Source organism: Chelonia mydas, chromosome 11 (assembly GCF_015237465.2).
Source record: "Chelonia mydas isolate rCheMyd1 chromosome 11, rCheMyd1.pri.v2, whole genome shotgun sequence".
NCBI classification, from domain to species: Eukaryota; Metazoa; Chordata; order Testudines; family Cheloniidae; genus Chelonia; species Chelonia mydas.
The window spans coordinates 69854562-69880938 of record NC_051251.2 but is presented as its reverse complement, the minus strand read 5'-3'; the positions used below and the strand labels follow the sequence as shown (position 1 = coordinate 69880938).

Genomic DNA, 26377 nt, shown 5'->3' with positions numbered 1-26377 from the left:
TTTGAAAATATGCACTAATTATATGATCTTGTCTTGTCTTTTTTAAAAAAAGGACAGTAGATCCGCTTAGTTAGTAGGAAAAGGAAGATTTAATAATAATGAGCTGTAGCCCCTACAGGCTTAAAACTGTCTTTCACTGGGCTGATTTTCTGGGATTAAAAGGTTATCAAAAGTTGATTTCTCTCTCTCTTAAAACTAAGATTAAAATATAAAAGATTCCACGGGAACCTAAGCCGGGGAAAATACAAGTCAAACCGGTGTACAAGCCAAACAGATCTACTGAAGAGATCCCCACTGATTTACCAATGCTTTGCTGTTCCGTTTTAACAGCTGCAATAGGACAGAAGCTGGGGGGGAGGGGGGCGGATATCATCCTTTTGAAACCTTAACCGAGATAGTGATCAGAGAGATGGGTGCTGTTACCCTTGTGATGGGAGTCTTTTTACATGAACATTTAATTGGAAGATAAAGGCAAATCGATATTTATGAAAGTATCGATCCAACTCTTTGCAAATCTGTCTGTCTTTTTCTCTCCCAGACTCCTAACTCTATGGCACACTAGGGAATATCTTCATCCCAGTATAATTTTTCCAGCGAGGTTACGTGATGGGGGGAAATCCACTTTGCATCACACCGGACTGTCTGTAACGCTGCAGACTTTATCCTGAAGGGGGAACACAAACATCCCCCAGCACATTTTAAAGACATCTGGTAAGTGTACCGGGAGAGCCGTCCGCATGCCTGCATATTTGGAGGGAATCCCTTAGAGCACCGTGTATATTTACATCAATTCGTTATGGGTGCGCAGGCAGAGGGGGCATGACTCTGTGGGTAGCAGTAGACAATTACATTTCACATGAAAAACTACTTCAGAATCTACTGATGTCACCTGAGTCAAAATCCAAATAGAAACTCGGAAGCCCGGAGGAAGTTAAATAATCCCACCCATTGAAATACCACAGCAATTCACCCATTTACTGGCGTTTCAAAATGGTTATGACAGACCCTTAATCTTTCTGAAAGTTGTCTGGTTTATCTTGCCCTGGCACTTGTCACAGATGTGCCCATCAGTTGATTTTTAAATCGCCAGGCGAGCAAATATTTCCAATCAATCAAGAAACAAACTTCTGAAATCCAAACTTCTGAAATACCATGGTGGGAACTTTCGATGTCTCTCGAAAATTGCCATAATTCTGTATTTAAATGTCACTCACCAAACGATTTAAAACCCCTCCAAGTACCTCCACATTTAGAATAATTTTATGGCATATTATTTGCATCTATAAAGTGCTCCTGGAGATATCGACGGCAGAGGGCTTGTTGTATAGGGACTCCGGCATAGTCCCATCAACGGGCGTTTTTATTTACTGGTGTGCTTTTCCTAAAACGCAAAAGTAATATTTTCTCATGTAATGTTTAACTGCTTAGAAAACGACTGTACGTGTCATAAAAGTATCCTTGAGTTTTGTAGTGATTAACAAGATCGATCACAGACACCACAAACTATCTGCAATGCGTTTAAAGCTTGAGGACTGCAGATAATAAAATCCTTTACAGTTTTTAGCCTGCTCCTTGTACAGATTAACCAGTATCTATCTATCTATCTATCTATCTATCTATCTATCTATCTATCTATCTATCTATCTATCTATCTAAATCATTAGCAGAGGGCCGCAGTCTATTCTTCTCATGCTCTGTATGCAAGCCAATTTGCATATATTCCTTTGCAACTTCGATCAGCAGAGGAAGAGCAAAAATCATTTCAGGAAAGCCACCGAAGCTTCACAAGCCAGGCACAAGTTTAGCTCTTTCGGTAAAGCAAGCACTCTGTCCGTAAGAAAAGTTTACAGCCTACAAGGTCATGAAAACACTCCTGACACCAATTTTAGACCGGGTAGAGGCCAGTGTTAGTCAGCATCCCGGGCACCAGCTCAGAAGTCTCTATAGCAACGCCAGATTTTGTTTATTTCAGCGTGCATATTCTTGCATGTAGGTGTGTAGTGCCTGGAGTGAACGGCATGTAAGTGGTTGGTTTCTAGCTAACACAAGCAGGGAGAGGGAACTTTAATGTGGATTCCTGTAATTTTCGGTGGAGGAAGCGCCCACCTGGTCGTTTGCTGATGTTACCGGGGTTGGAGAGGAAATAACTAAAGGAAACACAGCACATAGGCAGCATGTGAATGTCTGCTTCCAGCACTCTTCCTTTTGCTTGCGGTGCCGCTCTGCACTTCTTGCTTGGCTAACAGAGCAGCCCCATTTGCCCGGGGAAATGTGTTGGATTTTCAGGGAACTACTATTATTGGGGGTTCTTTACAACGCCCGGATCAGTCAATCATTATTGCAACCTTTCCTGGGAAGGCGTTGGGAAATAGCTGGGGATGGTTTTATTTAGGGGCAGGGCGATTGCATTCATATCCAGCTAACCTAGAAGACTCCCTCAAGTGTCCACGATGGGCTCACAAAGGGGTTCTTGTGTAAAATCCCCCATCAGACACACCAATTTGCAAATGGCAAAGCATTAAAGCCTCATCTTTTTAAACGATTTTATTCATGCTTCTTCTTCGTCTTCTTTTTTTAATCTGAAAGCCCAAAATAGACTCCATGCGGTTCTAAGTGAAGTCAGCCCCTGGCTTGGCTTTGAAACAGCTCCTGCAATTATGTAAAAGAGCCATTCACTAACAGGGTGGAATTAAAAGCGATCTAGCCTGCTCCCTTTTCACGGGCAAGCCTCTCATGTTTGGCGTTTCAAAGCCCTGCCAACACGATGTCTTTCTCGAGGACAAAAGGCAGAACAAAAAAAAAGTCCCCAAACTTGTAAATTGAACGTCAAGGGAACTTTAAACAATTTAAAGCCCATAAATAATGATAAAGAGACCTGGCAAAAAGGCAAACCCATTCAATTAATAGAGTTTCCCAAGCAAAGATCAAGTGCTTTCCAAAATACAATAAAAATAAAGTTTGACTTCTATTCTTCTGCCGCGGTGGAATTTAGAAATGTAGGCAACACCCCCGCCCCCCCGCCCCCCTCCCGTCTGCTGCAAACCTCACTGGGGGATGGGATGGGAAATAAACGTATTTACTGGTACACTTCTAACTAGGCAGTGGAGTGCCTGTATTCTTGTTTTGGTTGCAAAGTTGGCTTGAGGGAATTTGAAAGTTTGCATCCAGCCAGATGACTTTTCTTTTCTTTTCTTTTCTTTTCTTTTCTTTTCTTTTCTTTTCTTTTCTTTTCTTTTCTTTTCTTTTCTTTTCTAGAAATGGCCTAACACTCTCTGGGTTATAACTTGGTTACTTCAAACTTGCTGGTGTGTTTACTTAGACCTTGCCATTCCATGACCATGTTTTCATCGCCTCTCATTAGTATTTCTATCCTTACAAAAAAGCAGTAAATAGTGCTAGGCTCGGGGAAAGGCAGACTGTGTTTGAAAGCTCTTGTTGTCCTGTGCGGAGTTCCCTGGCTGTTGGACTGTAGACACAGGTCCCTGCAGTCACTGATGGCTGGGGTGGAGTTGGCAACTACAGATTTCGGCGTGACCACTGGGTAATGAATAACCTTGTCTGTCCCCCCCCCCTTTACCTTTTTTTCCCTTATAATTTTCTCTCTACCTCTTACTGGTCTCTGCCAAGCTTTTGATTGAACACATACGCAGAGCACTATCCTCATGATCAGAGGGAAGAGAACAAATCCAGTTCTCACACGTAGGAAATAAAGCAAGTACCAGTCCCCTATTTCAATCGGCCAGATACAGTTTGTGGCTAGACGCAAAGTTGGTGGAGGCGGAGGTTTCATTCAAAACGCACAGGCCGTACAATGGCTCGCAGGAAACTTTCTGGCAAACCAGAGGGAATGTGCCAGACTTGTGCAGCTGGGAAGTGTCGGACCGAGCCCGTCTTGTGCAAGAAAGGACCGAAAAGAAGGGTAGAGGGAACAGCTGATCAATGAGGGGGCTAGGCTCGTCTAGAGGAGATCAGGGGAACCCTGGTTCCGCAGGAGGATGGCCAGATATTCAGCTGGCTAACGCTACTCTTTGTAGGGTAGGAAGAGAAATTACAATCCAAGGAGAACTGAAGTCACTGAACCTCTCCCACGGGAGAGTGGGGCTGTCCTCGGGACGGTGCCATCTGGGTTGCTGAAGCAGGCAGAGAGCGGGCGTTTGACGACAGTCTGTGGCCGGCAGGAAGCAGTGGAAAGCTTACCCTGCGGGTTTCCAGGGGCCAGGTGAGTCCTTATCTCCTAGCCCTAGAGATTTGTTTTTCTGCCTCCAATCTGCTACCGATCTCCTGCGAACTTCAAACGCGCCCCTATCTCCCTCTTTAGACCAGTAGCCCCACTTTTGTATCTGCCTGCCACAGAGTATTGTTTGCGAGATCGCAGATATGCTCATCCCTGGTACCTGTAAACACCGGGCGGGGACAGGGGAAGGGTGAAAGGGGTGACTGAGGCACCGCATTGTGCGCTGGGTTTGTGGATGGGTGGCTGCCTTTCAGGGCAGTTCGCTCTGCAGCAGCCCCGCCAACTCTGAGTAATATTCCCCGCCAGCTAATTGAGCTCCTTAGACCAAACGCTTACGAAGGTTCATAAACAAATCTCAGCCTTTGCAATCGAAATGGCCCAGCTGGGTCAAAGTGCCTTGAAATTACTCGTCAGAAAAGAAAAATGAAACAAGCCAACCTGGTTGAGCTGCTTGTCCAAAGGAAGAAGAAAGAAACTGGCCCCTGTGCCCAGGCAGGGGTTGATTACATGACAGGCATTTATAAATCATTGGATCAAATATTTTCTGGGGAAATGAAAGAAAAAGCAGGACAGATGTTTGGCATTTGGCTAAAAAGGAAGGGCTGGGGGAGAAGTGAGCAAAATGACAGTAAATCAAGGTTGAACGATGGGCGCTAAGGAGCCGGCTCAGGGAGGAGGAATAACTGGCAAGCATGCCTTGCTTACGGAGCTGTTCCAAACGAAATGCAGAGTAACTGAGCTCTGGCATCGCTCGGAGGGAGAGCCCATGCTCAGGCATCGCTGTCATAGCAGTTTATAAAGCAGGCCAAAGCTCAGCTGGAGAACCCCCTCGGGAACAGCAAGGTGGCAGGAAAGGGATTAAAGTTTTCCAGGGGGAGCTGTGTTTTCATTCCTTCCCCATCCCCCTATTATTGTTGTATTTGTAATGCAGCCGCACCTAGAGGCTTCAGGAGAGAGCAGGGCCCCTGCGTGTAGGCGCTGTGCAAACACATATACTGAGTGTCCCTGTAAACCAACTGTCCTAGTCCCAGAGACTTTATCATCTAAATAGACAAGATAGAGAGAGGGAGATGGGAAGCAAAACAGAAGCAAACAACTAGAGTCAAGAAGGTATTTAGGCTCCTAACTTCCATTGAGTTCTTTGTGGATCACTTTGTGGAGCTGGGTCAAGGTGGACAAAGTTTCATGATATAGTAGGATTTCTTTTCAGTGTGAAGGGGTATTCTCTTAGGTACATCAATATATCCCTTTACATTCACATATTGTAGGGTAGGGGGCTCATCTCCCCTCTCTCTCCACCCCTGCACTGATTTCAATAGGAGCTCTGAATGCACAAGGGAAGCAGACATGGTGAAGTCCTCTCAAGACCTAAGGATCTGGGCCATATGCTCCCATGGCTTGCAAGCTGTAAAGCCCAGCAGCTTGCTAGACATCTGCCTCCATGTTCTAGGCAGAGGCTAAATAAGCTTTTCCTTGGGAAGCTGCCATGTAAATTACAACACACAAGGTAACATGACACGGCAACCCCAGGGAAAGGGGGCGTGGCTTGAAAAGATGTGGGAGGAGTTAGGGACATGTACTGTTGCTGCTACCCTGGAAAAACAATGTAAAGGCCAAATACTGCTCATTACAAGGGTGGGACTCAGAATAATTCTGTCCAAATCCATTTAAATCAATGGAGTTAGTCATGAGCTCAATCCCTGTAAATGAGAGAATTTGGTCTTCAGCTACTCCACCAAGCGGACAGTAAGTCAATGCTGTGCTATGTAGGGCTGTGTCTTTCCTGGCCCTGCAGTTGGGGCAGGCTGTCCCTTGCTTATCCCACAATGACCTTGCAATACATGCCCAGAGGACCACAAGATTATTGCGGTTTCCTCATAAAAAGGTTTTGTTCAGGGCCTCCGTCACAGCTGGTGCACAAGGGGGCGGCAGCATGCGGGCTCATGGAACTGAACAGCCGCAGTTGGGTGACCCCCTCAGTGGGCTGTGCTTTGCACTCATAGCCTGCAAAGTTGTAGATTGGCTTGAAGGTCCACTTGTTGACTTGTAGCCCTTATTACTGCAGCGTTGGCTATACCGATGTCCGCCTTGATCATTTCTGTTAGCCTCCAACTTTCAGGGAACCCAGGGTCACGTCTCAGGTTGGCCGGTGGTGAGTTACTATTATGTACGGTAGCTCCTAGAGATCCCATTGTGCTGTGTAAACACACAGTAAGAAGCAGTCCCTCCCCCAGACAGTTCAAAATTTAATCTAACTTTACAATCTAGACTAATATAATCTAATTTTACAATCTAAGCAAGACGGTCAAAAGGTGGAAAGAAAGGAAAGATTCCCACCCCATTTTACAGATGGGAAAGTGAGGTGCAGAGAGATTAAGGGTTTGCCTACATGGTGGAAATCGAAAGGCATAGCTATAATAGAATAATTATCCTGCTACAGCTATGCTGATATAACCCCACATTCGGACACTCAATTCTAAAGTGACTTTTAGACTCTTCCAGTAGAATTACACCCCTTCCAAAGTGGAACAGCATCTAAATGCCTTTAAAAATCTGCACCAAAGAGCCTCAAACTTACTCATCTGAGACTTTCAGAGGCTTGGAAAAGTTTTCTTTTACTACTCATTTCCATACGCCCTGCCCCCATATTACAGATGCTGCCATATGTGTAATAGTTCAGGGCTCAGTAGCTTCCCCAACACAGAGTCTGTAACTTTTTGATCTCTTTAGTCAGTGTTTTCTAGCGTGCCCACTGCTAGTTCCCTCAGATGTTTTCTTTTTTTCTTGTGACTGCAGGATCTCTCCATGATCATTTTGTGTGATCATTTGATGACCTCAGCCTTCTCTATACCGCTTGACAACAAAGAGGTGAATATGGCCCATTTTAATTAACAGAGGCATTCTAATCTCACAAACCTTTGGCTGCATTCTCTTCTGGCTTCCACCCTGTGTCGCCGCACTGAAGTCATCGGGGCTGCAGAATGTGGGGTGCTTGGCACTCTAGGAAATCAGGCTGCCAATTTAGGTGCCAAAATATGGAATTAGGAGGTTAGATTAAGGCCCTGCTTTCGAAAAGCTTGTCCATAACTTTAACTTCAGCACAGCTACATTCAGATGAATCAGAAGTATCAGTGTAGCCTGAATTCAGAGGAATCAGTTCCGCACTCCACTCTGGCCTCTGTATGCTGCTGTGGCAGTTTGCAGAGGTAGAGGGAAACAATTCCCCAGACTGGTGCAAGTGGCTCTGTGCTGCTTTACAAGCCCAGCGTAGGGAAGTGTTGGGGGTGGAAGGGTGTGTGTCTCATAGGCACTATGAAGGATTCTGGGCTCTGGTGCAGCCTGTAGACAACCCTGAGGAGGGTGCTGGAAGATAGAGCAGCCCTTAGGGGCCAGGTTGGCTCCTGCAGAAGCCCAGAATCAGTGCAAAAGTAGTGTAAAAGTCACCTTTGTCATCTCTTCTCCTGAGGCTGCTCTGTCTGCGTTTCCCATCTCAGGAGATGCAGCACTGTAGCTAGCCCAGAGTGTCATTCCTCCTTATGGTAGGCTACCCAATGCAGAAATCCAAAGCCCAGCAGACTGCATTATGCTGTGAAGAGCAGAAAAGTAAATATTTATGAACATATAATTGATTAAAAAATCTTCCAGGAAAGGACACTGGACTGTTGGCATGCCAGATAATTAGACCTGGTAATCTGTCAGCACATGGCACGGTGCACCAACACTCCAGCTCTTGTATTGTCTGACCCCTTAAGAATCTGCCCACAAACAAGTGCACTTGTCAGACAGGAGTATTAGTTCAGATGAGACCAGACTTTTGTGCTCCACATAATTAGCTGATTTTTCTCTAGCGAACTGCTATGATTTCTGATTGGTGAGGAGGTGAACCAAGTGTGATTGCGCCCATGAAATGGAATGCAGGAGGGCCAAATTGCTCTCTCCATTCCATGCCGCAGAGAATACCAGGGTGCAAGAGAGCATGGGAAGGCCCCTAAACTTGTAGAATGGGGGGGAGTCATCCTTATTCCTGAGCATGTGGCAGGGCTCTGTGGGTTTAGGGTGGTGTGGCTGAGGCAAGATGGGGGGAGGGAAGCAGAGGTGGGTAGCAACTGCAGTGCTTTGGGCCCAGTAGGGAACCAGCCTTACTTTCCATCTATGTCTTCTACACCCTCCACCCCCAGGAAGAGGCTAGTGCCTAGGGTCATATTGTGGGAAGGAGAGGGGTGGCATTCTCCCAAGTGCTGCCTACACAGCACGACTCCCCCACTTATGTTGCCCAGATGAGCTATCCTGGGCTGGGCTCTGGGAGAGGCTCCCCCGGCTGGGTTGGCTTTTTACCCTGCCTGTGTTCTAACTTCGGAATTGCTGGGGCTGCCCTGGCTCCCTTCAGCTCTCATGTGCTCAAGTGCAGGATCAGCCTCAGCTGTGGTGCTCAGGACTCTCTCTCAGTGGTGTGGTCTGCAGGCTCCTTCTGCAGAAGGGGCCAAGCCTGGCTGTGGTTTCATGCTGCAGCTCCATCACCTCCCTAAGGGCCAGTGGCGCTGAGGCCAGCCAGGGGAACAACATGGCGGAGAGCTACAAGAAAGTATTAACTCACTGGATATACATGCAATGACCCTTCCAGCTGCTCATGGGCTGAAGGGGAGTATGGCGGGGAGCTCCTCAGAGACCCATGCTGACCCAGGCCCTGAGGAGCGCTGTATCCCTTTCCCAGGTATCACAACTTCTGCCGTGTTTGTCCTGAGTCCCTTGCAGAGCTGGTGGAGCCACGCGATCTACAGGCCCTGCTGCTCTCTCCTCTATGAGACGATAAGTCCCTCCTCCTTGAGGGGAGCAGGAGGCACCAAGTCTCATGCATGGAGCTGTGGGCCCTCTCCATAGGTTTTTTCCCCTGGGATGGTCACATGTAGCCATGAGTTAAGGTTCTGTGTAAATGGAACCTCACAGAAAGGCGGAGAGAACGGCTGCTTTCCCCGGCATTATCCCTTCCCTCAGCCGCATGGACATTTCTGTCGCACCAAGTCAGCCAGCATTAATGTGTGTGGCTGTCCCCACCACACGGCAATTGGCAGCCCGGCTCCTCTGCTAGATTGGAGTGAGAGATGTGGAGGCTCTGCTCCTTCATGTGGATAGTTCTGGTGCCTGGTGGATTGCCTGGTTCCTGGGTATCCCATCCACTGCCTCTCCATTGTGTGGAACAGGAGATGGGGTAAATGCTACTCCCCTGGGCGAATGACCTGGTGGAAACTCTGCAAGTCCTTACTCCAGTATTCTCTCAGGGCTCACTAATAGTAGTCCCATGCACTTCAGAAGTCTCCCATTAGCATAACCGGGCTTGGATCAGGCCATAGCATAGGAATAAGCCACCAGAGGATGATTCAGCCCTCAGTTATGGAAGGTAGTTGTATCTGAATAAGCGACTTCTCCATTACCTGGCTTCTCTTTTTGCCTGCCCTTGCAGCTGCAGTGAAGTGACAAAAGCCCTATAGCATCAAAGAGTCTTGCCCACGAAGTGATTGCAATGCCCCAAGCACAGCATTGGGATGTCACAGGAGGATCAAAATATCCAGGTATCTTTGCAAATTCCTTTGAGTAGTGCGTAAAAATGGCAAAGGGTAAAATTTTCAAAAACACATGGATGATTTAGGAGCCTAAGTCCCATTGAATTTCAGTGGCACTCAGGCTCCTAAGTCACTGAGGCACTCTTGAAAAGTTTGCTCAGATCATCCCCCATAAAAGCAAATGTAAGGGAAACAGGAAAATCCTATGTAGGACACAATTTAGAGGGGGAGGTTTAATTTGAGAGGAATCTGAAAAGGGAAGAAAAAAATTACATGAAAGAGAGTACTTCACAATAAGTAACCAAGACAGCTGGACTAATCATGAGCTAATATGGGAATGCCTGAGCACTGTACAAGGGGGAGGCACATCAGTATTAAATAACAGTAACTTCCTTTCCAGGGAGCGGATCTTGCCTGCTTTGAAAATCATGGGGGCTACCGTTTCATGTAGGATTTCCATTGCTGCTCCCTTTCCCAGTTCTCGCTGGGGAGCAGGATCAGGATTTACTGGGGTTGTGGAACCTTTTCTTGTACATTCCTGGTAGTAAGCAAGCCTTCATCTCACCATCCGTCTTAGAATTAAACAACAAAACAGGGACACCAGTGGGAGATTGTCCTTCCATGTGGGGTGTCTTGCACCAGTCATCAACCTTGCTGTCATAACCATAAGGGTAGCCTAAAAGTCCTCCTTACCTGTAAGCTCAAATAACCTGGTTGGCACCTGACCAAAGGAACCAATGGGGACAAAAGATACTCCCCCAAAATATCCCCCCAAGCCCTACACCACCTTTCCTGGGGAAGGCTTAAGATCCAAGGGTGGGTCTGTGTTCACCTGTACCAATTGGTGAGGATATTATTCTCAAGCCTTCCCCAGGAAAGGGGGTGTAGGGCTTGGGGGGATATTTTGGGGGAACAGGAACTCCAAGTTGTCCTTTCCCTAATTCTTTGTCTAAATCACTTGGTGGTGGCAGCATACTGTTCAAGGACAAGGTGGAATTTGTGCCTTGGGAAAGTTTTTAATCTAAGCTGGTAAAAATAAGCTTAGGGGGTCTTGCGTGCGGGTCCCCACATCTGTACCCCAGAGTTCAGAGTGGGTAAGGAACCCTGACACTTGCATTACAGGGTATGCACTAAGTTGGGTAGCACAGGATTTTTGTCTCCATGTTAGTCATTGGTTCATTAAGATTTTAGCCATTGTTTTTTCAAGAGGGGGAGACGGGAAGGTTGGGAAATGGTGATGGAGGAAAATGGATAGAAAGGTAACTTGCAATACACAAGAACTAAAAGCAAGAGAAAGTGGGCACGGGGGCTTGAAAACAAACTAAATTGATTCAGAATTGATCTAGTTCTGGTAGTGCACTCCCAGAAGTAAACTTAAATTGAGCTAAGCTTTTTTTAACTGTAAACAAGGAATGTGCTAGGTGTTTGCACCTGTGTAACTAGTGACATTTAAGATCAATTGAGTTACACAAATGCAACTTTTCTTGTAAAGGCAGGACTGAAAATGAATGCAATAAATATTCTGATATTGGTTTAGAGAGAGGAATCTAAAACATCTTTTATACAGAAACTGATTTTTTTATTTGTAAAGATTCAAGGAAAAAACAATGGTATGTAAGGATGACTCAAACAGTTCAGCTTACAGAGCCCAGGCACAAGGATTTCTATTAAATAGTTTTGAACTGTAAAGCAGCAGTTCTCAACCAGGGGTCCAAGGCCTCCTGCGGGGCTGGGAGCAAATTTCAGGGGGTCTGCCAAGCAGGGCTGGCATTAGACTCATCAGGGCCTAGGGCAAAAAGCCGAAGCCATACTGCCCTGAGCCCTGCCATCCAGGGCTGAAGCCAAAGCTTAGCTTTGTGGGGCTCCAGGCAGTTGCCCTGCTTGCTATAAGGATAGCTCAGTGGTTTGTGAATTGGCCTGCTAAACCCAGGGTCATGAGTTCAATCCTTGAGGGGGCCATTTAGGGATCTAGGGCAGAAATTGGGGATTGGTCCTGCTTTGAGCAGGGGGTTGGACTAGATGACCTCCTGAGGTCCCTTCCAACCCTGATATTCTATGATTCTATGATTCTATGTCCCCTTAAATGCAGACAAAACTCTGTGCTACAGGGCGGTACACACTGCAAAGGCTGGAACTGTACTGCACTTGGATCTTTAACTTTGTGCCTCACGCTTACATGGGTGTAAATGGGGAGTAACCCCATTCCAACCAAGGGAGTCACATTGATGTGATAGGAGAATTGAGCCTTTTATCTTTCCTCATCCAACTGTACAGAAACATTACAGCCCCTGATGTCAGAACTCCACTGAAATAACTCTGCGGGCAGTTACTCCATGGCTGAGGGGATGAAGTGCTGTACGTATCCAGCATGTAGAGTCTATTGCGCTGAACTCCAATGTGCCTCCTTTCCACCCAGTGCTGCTTCTATTGTACAGGCAGGGTGGGTAGAAAAGGGGTGGGAAGAGCCTCTGCAGGCTCCACTGGGCAGTCTCGTTGCAGGATTAGATGAGCCAGAGGTTAGAACGCCGGAGTCTTGACTACACTACAGCTGCCACCTTTGCAGTGCTTTGCATTCCATGTTCTAATTTTCCTCATGTAGACAAGGCTCTTGCGTCCTGGAAGGTGTGTGCAGGTGGGTTTTAAGAGGGACCATACAAAGCCTAGCTCATGCAGGAACATGCTCACAATATTATACAATTTAAGGGCCAACTCCTCCAAATGTGGAGACTCATCGTGTTGGTATATGAAGAGCATCACTATGCCATGGGAAGGGCTGTACTGAACATGCATGTGGTCTGTAGTCGGCAAGTCATTGTTCCTAACTATGGGTGTGATCCAAAGCCCATTGAGGCCAATGGAAAGACTTGTGTTAGATTTAATGAGCTTTGGATCAGGTTTAGCAGCCCTGCTGACTTAAACTGCAGAACTGAAGCCTAAGGGACCACCTGGAAAGCTTTGTTTTATGTTTTTTGGTTTAAACCAAAAAACTAATCTTACACCATTGTGCAGGGCTGTACATTTTCGGATCATGTAACATCAGCTTTTTATTTTTAAATCTGGTAGGTTTAATTCCTGGCATTCAGTAGAGTTAAAAAAAATAGCCAAATACTGCGAAAAATAAATTAACAAATTATAAAGCAAAACTAACTTACAAAGGCCCTAACAAGGCAATCATTTAAAACAAGCCCTGCCTTCATCTGGGAGATGTGCTGAAATTGTAATTACACAGTACATGCATTTTAAAGCTCCTCACACTAATATGTAAACTACATGCAATTAAATCAATTTTAGGGGGAAAATAACCTAACGTGCCAGGGCAATGTTTAATGATATGTAGTTTACATGTGATCACTGAGGACTTTAAGATAGGAAAGAGACACAAATAGTATCCTTTAGTCCTTAGGATTTCATTAGGAATTTTGCCTGACTGAAGATTGCAGGATTATACCTGCATTTTCACCACTTCACCGTAATAGCACTGGCTACTCATCCGATGGATATTTACTCCTGGGATGGCTCTGTTGTGATTTGCTATGCTCAGTTGGATATGGAGAAGTGTTTTTGGTGTCTAGCATGTGGCAGAATTCCTGCTTTATCCCTCTTCTTTCTCCTTAGCCACTTCCCTTTTGTGCTCAAAGGGCAAATCCTGCAGGCCTCACTCCCGGCAGTTTTGCCTGCATGAGGGAGGCAGGATTGGATCCTATGCAGAAGGCTGCGGAAGGCTGTTCTGCACTGATTTCTGCAGGGCTGATTGTGACCAAATCACAGTTACTGTGACAGGCCTGCTAATTATCCCCCTGTCAAGTGCAATCAGGCTGCGGCTCTTTGACACTGGGAGATCTCACAGCAGAATGTGACCCCCAAAGCAGGATCCCTGCAAAAACTCTCAACCAGTGTTACAAGAGTGAGCTGGGTATTTAATAGTGGGGGGTGCTGAGAGCCATTGAACTAAACTGTAAATCCTGGATATGCTGGAAACCACTTCAGGCCAGGGGGGTGCAGTTCTCCCAACACTGCTAGTTCCAGCACCTCTGCTCCCCATCAAACTGCTTGTCAGCCCCTTTGATTGAAATCTCTCTCTTTTTGTTCTTCAGGAAAAGAGAAAACATTCGATGCTTAATCCAATTAGCTCGTTTGCATGTTTCTCTTTAACTCATTTCAATCTAGTGACTATGCTTCAACAACTAGCTAATTTCTCCCGGATTGCTTCCCCTATTTGCATAGAAAGCATATCTATGAATTCTGTGCTCAGTGTTGTCTCTTTTGGGGAGGGTTGTAGGTTTCCTTCTTTACATGGCTCCTGGCTACTGTATACATTTGCTTTGTTATTTAATTCATACTTGCTGCCATAAAAGGAAACCATAGATGCTGATCTTAATGAAAAAGATTTAAAAGATTTTAAAAAATCAGAGGATGGCAGAAAAATGAGAGATGGTTTGAATAATCTTGGTTTATGTTCTTACATTAATTAATTCCAATGATTTGGTGACCCAGATTTGGAAATATATTTCACTGGATTTTTGGAAAGCAGTAAAAGTAAAAATACTGTAAGAAAAGTAAAGCAGAGGTTAATAAACCTATGGTTTGCAAAATTCTCTCTCTCTCCCTCTAGATATACCTACGAACACACGGGTATACACTCACTCCTGCATGGACTAGAGTTGAAGAATCTGCTGGTTTAAAATCCCGAATAAAAATCTAAAATATTCCCAGGTCAGGGGGGCACTGTCTCATTAAAACCACCATGGTCCTGAAACTGCAATGCAGACATTAAAGTGCAGTATTTTTCAATTAGAGCTGACGAATTCAATCAAAATTCCATAGATTAGGATGAAATGAGGCATGGGTCATTTACAGGGGAATTTAATTGCAGAGCCATTAGACAAATAGTATATTTGCCATTCTCACATTATCCATCATTTTAGACATCAATAGAAGGAACAGCATCTTTACTAATACTGCCGCACTTCCCAATCTCAGCCTGTAAACACTCCCTTTCCCCAGAGCTCCTGATTATATCTGATTTCATTTAAAGCCATGGGGGATTATAAATGTTCATGCAATCAGGTTCATTAGGACTCCGAAATCTCATTTCTGATTTGTATTGCTTTGTGGATCAGCCGCCTCAGTGCAGCTTGTGGAAAGCCTCTGCTTTTAAAATCAGACGGTATTTCATTACAAGGGCCAGCTTGGGGGGTTGTTGGGGTGGTTAGCGTTTTACCCACTCAGCCCCAGGTAATTCTGTAAGTATATTCCCCCCCCCGAAATTGAGGACCCGCTCCTGAACCCCAATGGGGAGTTGCGCCATTGCCTCCCGGGGGGCTGGATCGGGACCCTGTTCAGCCGTGTGGATGTGGTTGAAAGGCTAACAGCGCCCGTAGTTTAAGTAAAGCAAACTATACCCCCCCCCCGCCACAAAGCAAATCTGGGACAGGACATCGGGACACTCTATGTCCTAAGGGGGGGGGGGGGTCTTGCCAGATCCAGTTTAGCACTTGAGTGGGGCTGGCGGGGAGGGGTCTTGCATTTCAGTGCCATCGGGCTCCTGCCTGGGCCAACGAGGCGAGATTTGTTGTGTCTGTGAGGGCAGCTCGCTGGTTGCCGTGTCCGGAGCCACTCGCTGGGAATGGGCCAGAATCCGCCCCTACCAGGTTAAAACCCCGAGTCACCCTGGAAGTAAGAGTTGGCCAAGATGGCCTTGCAACTCGCTGTTCCTCCTAAATGTGCTGGGTGATCAGGAGACACACGGAGACCGTCGCTGGGTGGATTCCCAAGCCCTGAATAGATCTTATTTAGACGGGTTGGGGTTTAACGTTTCCTGGCAGCGTCTCACGATTGAAATCTACCGTGTGACCGCCAAACCCTTCAAGGCTCCCTTCTCTGAGCAGCCCCACGCCGTCTCTCCTGAAAAGCTCGGCGCGGAGGGTTTGCCCACGTTTCTCGTTGCAAGGCACACACGGGGTAAGCAACTCGTGCAAAGAGAGAGGGAGACGTGTTAAGGTCACTGACATTTCATCCATAATAGCAGCTTAATACTAACGGCATCTCACAAAACACACGAGCATTCAGAGTAAAAAAAAAATCCACACACACACACACACACACACGCACCCCCCGCCCGAAAAAGCCTCATTTTACCCAAACGTATTGTGTGCTCATTGCTGGGTTAGCTGCCTCAGTAACTTAATTGGAATGAAACGTGAAAAATGTGTCATTTCTGAAGAATTTATGCATCACTTCCTAGAAATCTCATTGTGTTAACTAGCAGCCTACTGTGTTCTGTTTAGCAGTCATCATCGCATTTTTATGTGTCTCTGTATTATAAGTTAATGTGACCTCCTGTCTTTAGCTGATGAAAAAACGGATCCCTTCCCATAACATCTGCATCAAAACCAGGGGCTGGTAGGAAAATACTGAAATGTGCATTTCAAAATGTTCCGAGGAAACTTGCTAACTTTGCTCCGAGATGGGGAACAAAATATGTACAGAAAACTGCCTGACTACGCAGAGAGTTAAAAACCACTGCATTTAGCAGAGGCAACAGCCGATGCTGCATTTTCAATCCTGTTTATTGCTTACAAATTACGTTACAAAAGAAATTTACTCTGTTTATTGGAGTGCTTAAGCAAACCCTTTTAGAATGGCAGTGGCACTGAAATGCCCGATCTCAAAAAATGACGCCTGCAAACCCTAGGTACTTACCCCCAGGGTTAGGTGTGTAATTCTGCTAAAGACCTGGTTGGACACACGCTCGAGAATGGTGCTGTCACTATAGATACAGAGAGGCGGCTTAGCCCTGCATTTATGTACAAACTCATAACCTAGACAATGGTCGTGATTCATACAGAGAAGGCACTAGCACAATCCAATAATCAATATTTTAATTACTGAATCTCTCTGGTCTTGGGCTGGGCAGTACGGGCCTATATTCTACTCGAGCTACACAAGGCTGCTATGTTCCCTTAAGGAGAACAATCCGCTCCCCACGTCAAACGCCTTAATTCGGATGAAACGCAGGTAACGACCACCAGCCAGGCTCATAGTGCGACTGTTGTGCGTATGGCGCCACCTGGAGGATGCAGGGAAGATGCCGTCAAACCATACAGCAATCAGCAATTTCCCTTGATTTAGAAAGCTGGGTTATGCTGTTCTGGATGTCGGCTCCTCTTAGATATTTTGCAGTGGCTGTGGATGCATGTAGATCTGAAGCTGACACGGGTCTCCTATTCTATACCTGGATTGGCAATGACGACACAGGAAGAGATATTTAAAGAGAGTGAGGTGGGAACCTATTGGGTTCTGGATGTACTGGTCAATCAGGATAGGAGAACATTGATAATAAGACAGGGGGCTTGAAATAAACTAGAATAAGTCATGGGCCATGCAAATCTCCTTTTTCCTTGCTAAGGCCATATTTCTTATCTGTGAAGGCCAGTTTACCTTCTCATTATACGTTCTGGTGGCTTATACACTGGGCTGCCAATTTACTACCTTGTCCTGTGCTTTCATTCTGAAATATGTTTTGAACACTACACTCAAATATGTACTGTTTTATTGAGTATGCCCCTCTGAGAAGTTGCCATGCTAATTATGTTAAAAAGCGCCAGAAGGATATGTGACTGCTACAGTGAAAATGTTTTTCTTCTATATGCAACCGTGCAGATGGAATATGAAAAATAAGATGGGGTGAAAACCAGACCTATCTTTGCTGGCTTGGATACAATGGTACTCAGCTCTGACACCCCTTATACCCAACCTCCCCTAGCCCCCAGATAAACCCAGCCCAAAACAAAAAAACCCCCTGAAACAATCAACCTTTAAAAAAGGTTAATGAAATCTTACAAATCAAAAACAAACACTCTCCACCAGACAGAGTTTTTACCTTTAATAGGGTGCCAGAGACTTCATGAAGTCCACCACAGACTTTAGGATTGCTATAGATTTTACATGAAAAGGTGCTCAGACAGAATGGTGATGGGCAGCAGTATGGGCGACGCCTGTTGAAGTTATGGATGCTTATGAATCGCTGGGACTATTTGGGTACTTACAGACAATCGCATGTTTAAGTACTTCGCAAAATCTGGGCATAATTCCTGTTGTCATTCCATTCTCTTGTGCATATATGCTACTGGCAACAGCCCCAGCTATTATCTAAGCCTTCAAGAGTGGAGCAGAATTTTGGTAATAGGGGCCTCTTCAGTCTAGCAAACAAAAGTATAACAAAAACAAAAGGAGTACTTGTGGCACCTTAGAGACTAACCAATTTATTTGAGCATAAGCTGTAGCTCATGAAAGCTTATGCTCAAATAAATTGGTTAGTCTCTAAGGTGCCACAAGTACTCCTTTTCTTTTTGCGAATACAGACTAACACGGCTGCTACTCTGAAAGGTATAACAAGATCCAATGTCTGGGAATTGAAGCTAGACAACTTCAGACTTAAAATAACAAGCATGTTGGGGCCAAATCAGAAAGGCTACGACGCACTATGAGTTATGTCTAGCAAGGGACATAGAAGGCAATAAAAATAAGTTCTTTAAATACATTAGGAGCAAGAGAAAGATGAAGGAAAGTGTAGACGTTCTACACAGTGGGGAAGGAGAGCTAATAAGACTGATGACACCAAGAAAGCGGAGATGTTTAATGTCTACTTTGCTTTCGTCTTCACTAAAAAGGTTGACGGTAACCAGATACTCAACACAACTAATACTGTATTAACAACAAAGGAGAAGGAATGCAAGCCAAAATAGGGAAAGAACAGGTTAAAGAAAGAATGCATTCAAATTGGAAGGGCCTGATGAAATTCATCCTAGGGTACATCGGGCACTAGCTTTAGCAATCTTGGAACAGTACCTATCTTCAAAAAGGGGAACAAAGAGGACCCAGGGAAGTATAGACTAGTCAGCCTAACTTTGCTACTTGGAAAGATACTGGAAAAATTGTTAAATAATCAATTTGTAAACACCTAGAGGATAATAGGGTTACAAGGAATAGCAGGCATGGAATTGTCAAGAACAAATCATACCAAACCAGCCTAATTTCCTTCTTTCACAGGGTTATTGTCCTAGTGGATGGGGGGAAGCAGTAGATATGATATATCCTGATTTTTAGTAAGGTATTTGACACAGTCCCATAGGACATGCTCATAAACAGACTCGGGAAATTTGATCTAGATGAAATTATTATAAGATGATCACAGAACTGGTTGAAAGACTGTACTCAAAGAGTAATTATCAATGGTTTGCTGTCAAAGTGGGAGGACATATCTAGTGGGGTCCTGCAGAGGTCAGTACTATTCAGTATTTTAATTAATGACTTGGACAATGGCGTGGAGAGCATGCTTATAAAATTTGCAGATGATACCAAGATGGGAGGGGTTGTGAGCATTTTGGAGGACAGGATTAGACTTCAAAATGACCTTGACAAATTGGTGAATTGGTCTGATTTCACCAAGATGAGAGTCAATAAAGACAAGTGCAGAGTGCTTCACTTCAGAAGGAAAAAATCGAATGCACAGCTACAAAATGGGGAATAACTGGCTAGGTGGTAGTATTGTTGATAAGCATCTGGGGGTTATAGTGGATCACAATATGAACTGAATATGAATATGAGTCAACAATGTGATGCAGTTGCAAAAAAGGCTAAAATTCTGGGGTGTATTAACAGGAGTATTGTATGTAAGATACCAGAGGTAATTGTTCTGCTTTACTTAGCACTGGTGAGGCCTTAGCTGTGTCCAATTCTGGGTGACACACTTTTGGAAAGATGTGGACAAATGGGAGAGAGTCCAGAGGAAGCAACAAAAATGATAAAAGGTTTAGAAAAACCCGACCTATGAGGACAGGTTAAAAAACCTGGGCATGTTTAGTCTTGAGAAATGAAGACTAAGGGGGACCTGATTCAAATATGTGAAGGGCTGTTATAAAGGGGACGGTGATCAATTGTTCTCCATGACCAGTGAAGGTAGGACAAGAAATAATGGGCTTAATTTGCAGCAAGGGAGATTTAGGTTTGATATTAGCAAAAGCTTTTTATCTCTAAGGGAGTTAAGCTCTGGAACAGGCTTCCAAGGGAGGTTGTGGTATCTCCCCATCAGGGAAGTTTTTAAGAACAGGTTGGACAAACACCTGCCAGTGATGATCTAGGTTTACTTGGTCCTGCCTCAGCACAGGGGACTGGACTTGATGACTTCTCGAGGTCCCTTCCAGCCTGACATTTCTATGATTCTATAAGGCAGTGGTTCCCAAACTTGTTCCGCCACTTGGGCAGGGAAAGCCCCTGGCGGGCCGGGCCAGTTTCTTTACCTGCTGCGTCCGCAGGTTCGGTCGATCGCGGCTCCCAGTGGCCGCGGTTCGCGGCCCCAGGCCAATGGGAGCTGCTGGAAGTGGTGGCCAGTATGTCCCTCAGCCCACGCCGCTTCCAGGAGCTCCCATTGGCCTGGAGCAGCGAACCACAGGCACTGGGAGCCGCGATCGGCCGAACCTGCGGATGCGGCAGGTAAACAAACCGGCCCGGCCTGCCAGGGGCTTTCCCTGCACAAGTGGCTGAACAAGTTTGGGAACCACTGGTCTAAGGCATTAGTTTTTAACAGTTAGGGTAATTAACCACTGACCAACTTACCATGGGGTGTGGTGAATTCTCTGTCACTGGAAATCTTTAACTCAAGACTCAAGATTGGATATTTTTCTAGAAGACATGCTATAGGCAAACTGGAATTAATTCTGGCAAGTTCTCTGGCCTGTGTTATACAGGAGGTTGGACTAGATGAGCACAATGATCCCTTCTGGCCTTGGAATCTCTGAGTTTATCCCCATTTACTGGGTAAAATCCTAGCCCTACAAAAATCAGTGGGAGTTTTTGGCCATTGATGGCAATGAGGCCAGGATTTCACCTACACTTACCTATTTGCTGTAGGTTGGGATGCTTTCGAAAGGAGCCTAAGGGAGGTTGGTGCCCAGTTCCCATTGGCAGACATGAAACAGTGAAACTCATTGGGAGCTGGACACCTGGCTGTCCTTTGAAAATCCCTGCTCCAGTGCCTGAATGTAAGAGGGTTAAGGAGAGGGCAACGGCCATTAGTCTAATGCTCCATGTTTTGGTCAGAACACTATTGTTTTAAATTTGTATTAAATAGATTTAGAAAGGATCCTAAACGTCTTCCCTTAATTTTCAAACAAACACTCCCCAGCTGTCCTGCATCAGTCCATACCAGCGTGATCGGAGGGCCCCCGACATGTGACTCAGTACATCGTGACACATGCTCAGAGCAGAGCTGCACTCATATGTGGTGCCAAGAGCATCTTTGGAGATACTGCAAGCTGCCTGTGGTAGGATGGAGCCATTTTAATTTTAATATAGGAATCAAAGAAAAAGTTTGTGTGTATGTAGAGTAGTCAGCTTTCAGCCACAGCCTGGTCTTTAAAGGACAATTAAAATGCTAATAGGGTCTAGTCTCTATTTAGGCTTGAAAGAATTAGATTTTTATTGGCAAATGTCAGTAAATGCTGATTTCACCATACACACACAAAGTGATGAAAAAATATTTCCATTGATAATAATCAAAATTTACAGATAGGCAAAGACAGACAAATGTTGCTTGAAAACTTATTAGAGTCAAAGTCCAGCAATTTAGAGTTTAGAATTAGGCTTGTTACAAATGGACTAGCAAATGAATAGTAAAAATAAGGGTGATTTCCTGATTTAAGGCTTTGTATATTTTGACATGTGATGTTGACAGTTTGTGCTTGAGTGGCTTATAATGCTTTGACTTTTTGAATGTTAACAGCCACTGTCATTAATTAATTGTCCGCCCCCACATAATTTCCTGCAACTTTGAAAATTTTAATTGATAAAAAATGCTTAAAGTCCATAAGTTGGTTAACCATGAAAATTTACATATATAAAATCTAAAAAGATGCTCAAAAATAAATACTGATATTATCTATCAAAATGATTTAAAAAAATAGAATTCTGCCAAGCCTTTCTATATTATAGGTTATCCTCATCAGTTTGAGCATTCTGCCAAAGGTTACAGCAGTGACTCTATTAAGGGCCAAATTTGGCTCTCTTTACTCCTGGGAGTGATACCACTGAAATCATTAGGCGTGCACATGGGTTAGATCCTGCTGATGCTTACACCCATTTAACACTATGCATATGCGTCATCTCATTGACTTCAATTAAGTTTTTGTAACACGTACTACTCATGTCTGTAATATGCTTATAACAGCGATTACTCATTTGTTAACCCTTCATAGACTATTAATAAGTGTAACCTGAACATATAATGTGATTAAAAAACATTCCATACACATTTTCAACTGAAAGCAAATTTTTAAGTTACAGTGTAAATCCCTGAAAAACAATTATTTATAATGGAAATGACAGATCTGTAATTCTAAAGGCACACACAAAATATACTGTGATATACTACTGAGGATCCGTTAGTAAAAGGACAGCACTTCAAACCAGTATTCCTTCAGGTTCCAGCAGCAGGTAGTTTTGTAGGGGTTTGGGCACAGGTAATAAGGGGATAAGGTAGTGGCATTTGATGCCAAATTTTTTCCGAATGGCACAACGGCACAAATGTTGCAGACCCCGAGGTGTGCATGACAGCATGAAAAAGGATTCGTAAAAGGGCAGATGCATCTGTAAAGCAAGAGAGAGTAAACCTTGAATTCAGTTTTTGGATAAGCTAGACAAAACAGAGAATTTTCAAACTGAAAATCAATAGCATGATTAGATTAAGTAAGGTAACATCATTATCGAAACTTGTTTGCATGTTAAGAAGTTTAGGTACTGGTAGGATTCTCTGAGATGAAACACAACTACAAAAATAATTCCCATCAGAAAAGGACACACAAAATTTCTGCAGGTACAACACCTCATTGTGGAAAACAGTTTTATTTTTTTGTGATTTTAAATATACTTGACAGCAGAATTCTTCATAAAGCATTAGCATGCTGACTCGAAGTAAAGGAGGCATGGAGCTTCTAAGATGGCTGCTTAATCCTTGGTAGAAACAACTGCAGAACGCACAGAGAACAGCCCTTATACGCCAGCTTTCTTTCTCTTTCCAAGTGTGGCTGGGGTAGATCTACGAGGATCAAAGGATGTAGCAACAATCAACGACTGCCACTGTAGTGCTCATTGCTGCCTATATGCTGCCATCCACCAGTTGTAAACACACAAGGGTGAGATTTTAGCTGGGCTGAAGCCTGGTCTCCCTGTCTAACAATTTGATGTGCCCCCAGAAAAGGAAGGGGTGGAGATTTTAAATGTTGTAGCCCTAGGGCTTCGAAGGAGTTTGGTGCCCAGACCCCATTGACTTTGTGGGGCAAGGCTGGGGGTTTTCAAAAGATTGACAAAGGCCAGGATTGTGCTTTGTAAACCCCAGCCTTATCCCACAGCAGCTAGCTTGGCTCTTATGACCCGAGGACACAGAAACCACAGGCCTGAAATTGGTGAGCTAAGCAGCAACTCTGTTAGTGGAAGGAAGCAACAGAAATAGGGGGTGACGTACTGCATCCATTCAAAGCAGTTCACAAATACACCAACCAACAAATGATAGATCTCTGCTGTGGTTACAGGAGCAGTGCAGAGACTGAATGCTGCCATAAAGAGGCAGCTGATGATTGCCCTGGTATGGGGCATTATGCCAGCCCCTTCTTGCCTCCTTAAAAACGAGGAGTCTGGTGGCACCTTAAAGACTAACAGATTTATTTGGGCATAAGCTTTCATGGGTAAAAAACCCACTTCTTCAGATGCATGAAATACCCATGAAAGCTTATGCCCAAATAAATCTGTTAGTCTTTAAGGTGCCACCGGTCTCCTCGTTGTTTTTAAGGATACAGACTAACATGGCTACCCCTCTGATACTTGCCTCCTTAGGCAGGGGGCATATTGGGGCTGGCTAGGAGTAGAGAGGGGGGTTCCAGGTAATAGGAGACATGATGGGGACTAGAGAGGGGGGAGTCAGAGTGCAGTATGCTTCATTGGCTCTGGCTGAAGGAACAGTCCCTAGGGAACAATACTGGCTGGTGCTAGCTAGAGCTAGAGCTGTGTAGTGGCTTTCCAGGACTGGGACGGGTGTAACGGTGGCTTAGAGCCACTCTTGCCTTCCTTCCCTGACCTATGCCAAGTGCGAACTCACAATATTTGAGGACTGACCCACGGTCGCAGGACTGAGCGGGGAGAGGGGATGAGAGCGCATCTAAGGGTAAATCGGAGGTTTGATTGGAGCATGGGTAGGAATACCTGGGTGAGCTTTAATCTAGCTAGCGTGGCAAAAATAGTGGCAGTGAAGATGTGGTGGCACATGAGTACATATTCAGGGTCCCTGGGCATGTACAGATCACACTGTTGCATCTACACTCATACGCCTCGACTTCATGGGTGATGGAGCAGCCACGGGGAAAAATGGTGGGTGCTGAGCACCCACTGGCAGCCCCCCATCAGCTCTCCTCCACCCCCACCCAAGTGCCTCCTGACCACCGTGGACCCCACAGATCAGTACCTCCCCCTCCCTCCCCGCGCCTCCCTCCCACTGCAATCAGCTCTTTCGCGGTGTGCAGGAGGCGGGGGTGAGGAGGAAGGAGTGAGGATGGGACACACTCAGGGGCGGGGGTGGAATGGGGCAGGAAGAGGTGGTGCAGGGTTGGAGTGGGGGTGGGGGTGTGGCATTGAGGGAAGGGGTGGAGTGGGGGTGGGGCCTGGGACATAGCCGGGGGTCGAGCACCCCCTGGCACAATGAAAAGTCAACGCCTGTGTCTACACTGCTCTTTTTATCCCTGCTAGCTAGATCGAATCTGGTGTGGGTATCCCTAGCTGAACTGCAATATCATCTTAGACTGTAATGTAGACATTCCCTGAGGAGATAGAGCAGGAGGGAGGGTGGCCTTGTGATTAAGGCTGCAGCCTGGAGACCGGGGTTGTGTTCCCAGCTCTGCCATGGACTCCTTGTGAGACCCTGGGTGACTCCCTTACAGTTTCTATGTCTCAGTTCCCCCTCTGTTGTGAGGCTAGCTGCATTAAAGATTGTGTGGTGCTCAGATGCTATAATAGCCACTCAGATATAGCTATCATAGATATCAAGGTCAGAAGGGACCATCATGATCATCTAGTCTGACCTCCTGAACAATGCAGGCCACAGAATCTCACCCACCCACTCCTGTGATAAACCTCTCACCTATGTCTGAGGTATTGAAGTCCTCAAATCTTAGTTTAAAGACTTCAAGGTGCAGAGAATCCTCCAGCAAGTGACCCAGGCCCCACGCTGCAGGGGAAGGCGAAAACCCCCCACGGCCTCTTCCAATCTGCCCTGGAGGAAAATTCATTCCTGACTCCATATATGGCGATCAGCTGAACCCTGAGCATATGGGCAAGATTCACCAGCCAGATACCCAGGAAAGAATTCTCTGTAGTAACTCAGATCCCACCCCATCTAACATCCCATCACAGCCATTGGGCCTATTTACCATGAACATTTAAAGAACAATTAATTGCCAAAATCTTGTTATCCCATCATATCATCTCCTCCATAAACTTGTCATCCCAAGACCATATGCCAGAGATTGCTAGTGCAAACTATCTAGACCTATAACAGGGTTCAAAAAAGAACTAGATAAGTTTATGGAGGATAGGTCCATCAATGGCTATTAGCCAGGATGGGCAGGGATGCAAAACCATGCTCTGAAGTGTCCCTAGCCTCTGCTAGAAGCTGGGAATGGGAGACTGGGATTTCACTTGATGATGACCTGTTCTGTTCATTCCCTCTGGGGCACCTGGCATTGGCCACTGTTGGAAGACAGGATACTGGACTAGATGGACCTTTGGTCTGACCCAGTATGGCCACTCTTATGTTCTTATCTAGGGATCATGGTGCCATGAGTTTCTGTATACCAATGCTGCAAAGGTGCAATAATCATCTCATGTTCTAACAGGGTCTCTGCCATCTTCACTCTTCAGTATTTCATCTTTTCAGTGTTCTCTCACAAATCTCACCAGGAAGGGACAACCTCATTTCTAGAAACAGCAGCAAAATGGCTCACACTGAATTCTTCCTGAACGTCTAAATTTTGTTGAGTGAATCCAGCACGTATGAAAGGGACAGGCTTGACCAGACCCCTCTGTATGTCCATGACAGAGAGACAGCACTAGAAGTGCAAGTGCTTCCCCGACTCTTCACACCAACGTAACCTCAGCTGGGACCTGGAGGAATCTCTCCTAGGAATGAGATTGTCGTTCAGATTTCAGTCCTTGGCTTCCCTGCTACATAAAGCCAAATGGTTTCATGATGTGGAAACCTGCATACTAGTAGCTGGCCTGAGACCATCTATTTATTTCACAAACAGGCATCAGAGGGTAACAACTTTTGATCACTATTAATCTTATTATAGGTATGCCTGGCAAGGGTCCTGTAGAAAAAATAGTATGTAATGAAGACTATCTTAATGCATATGTCCAAGAGGGGTTGAGTTAAAGTTGCCAGGCATTGGCTAACTATTGAATGCTTGCCTTTGCAATGTTCCTTTAATGTAGGGGTTTTGTGTGTGCAATTATTTCTAGTACAGTAATGCTTAGAGATGCA

The 26377-nt window shown here is 45.3% G+C and overlaps 1 protein-coding gene across 1 annotated transcript in view; it reads right to left on the bottom strand.

Moving 5' to 3' along the window:
• Nucleotides 1-22236: 22236 nt before the first annotated feature.
• Nucleotides 22237-26377, bottom strand: part of ASB18 (ankyrin repeat and SOCS box containing 18) — a 35038-nt gene continuing 30897 nt past the window's right edge. The window contains exon 5 of the mRNA XM_007058119.3: nt 22237-22437. Coding sequence (XP_007058181.2) covers nt 22252-22437 — 186 coding nt within the window. The 3' untranslated portion in view covers nt 22237-22251. The remainder of the gene's footprint in view (nt 22438-26377) is intronic.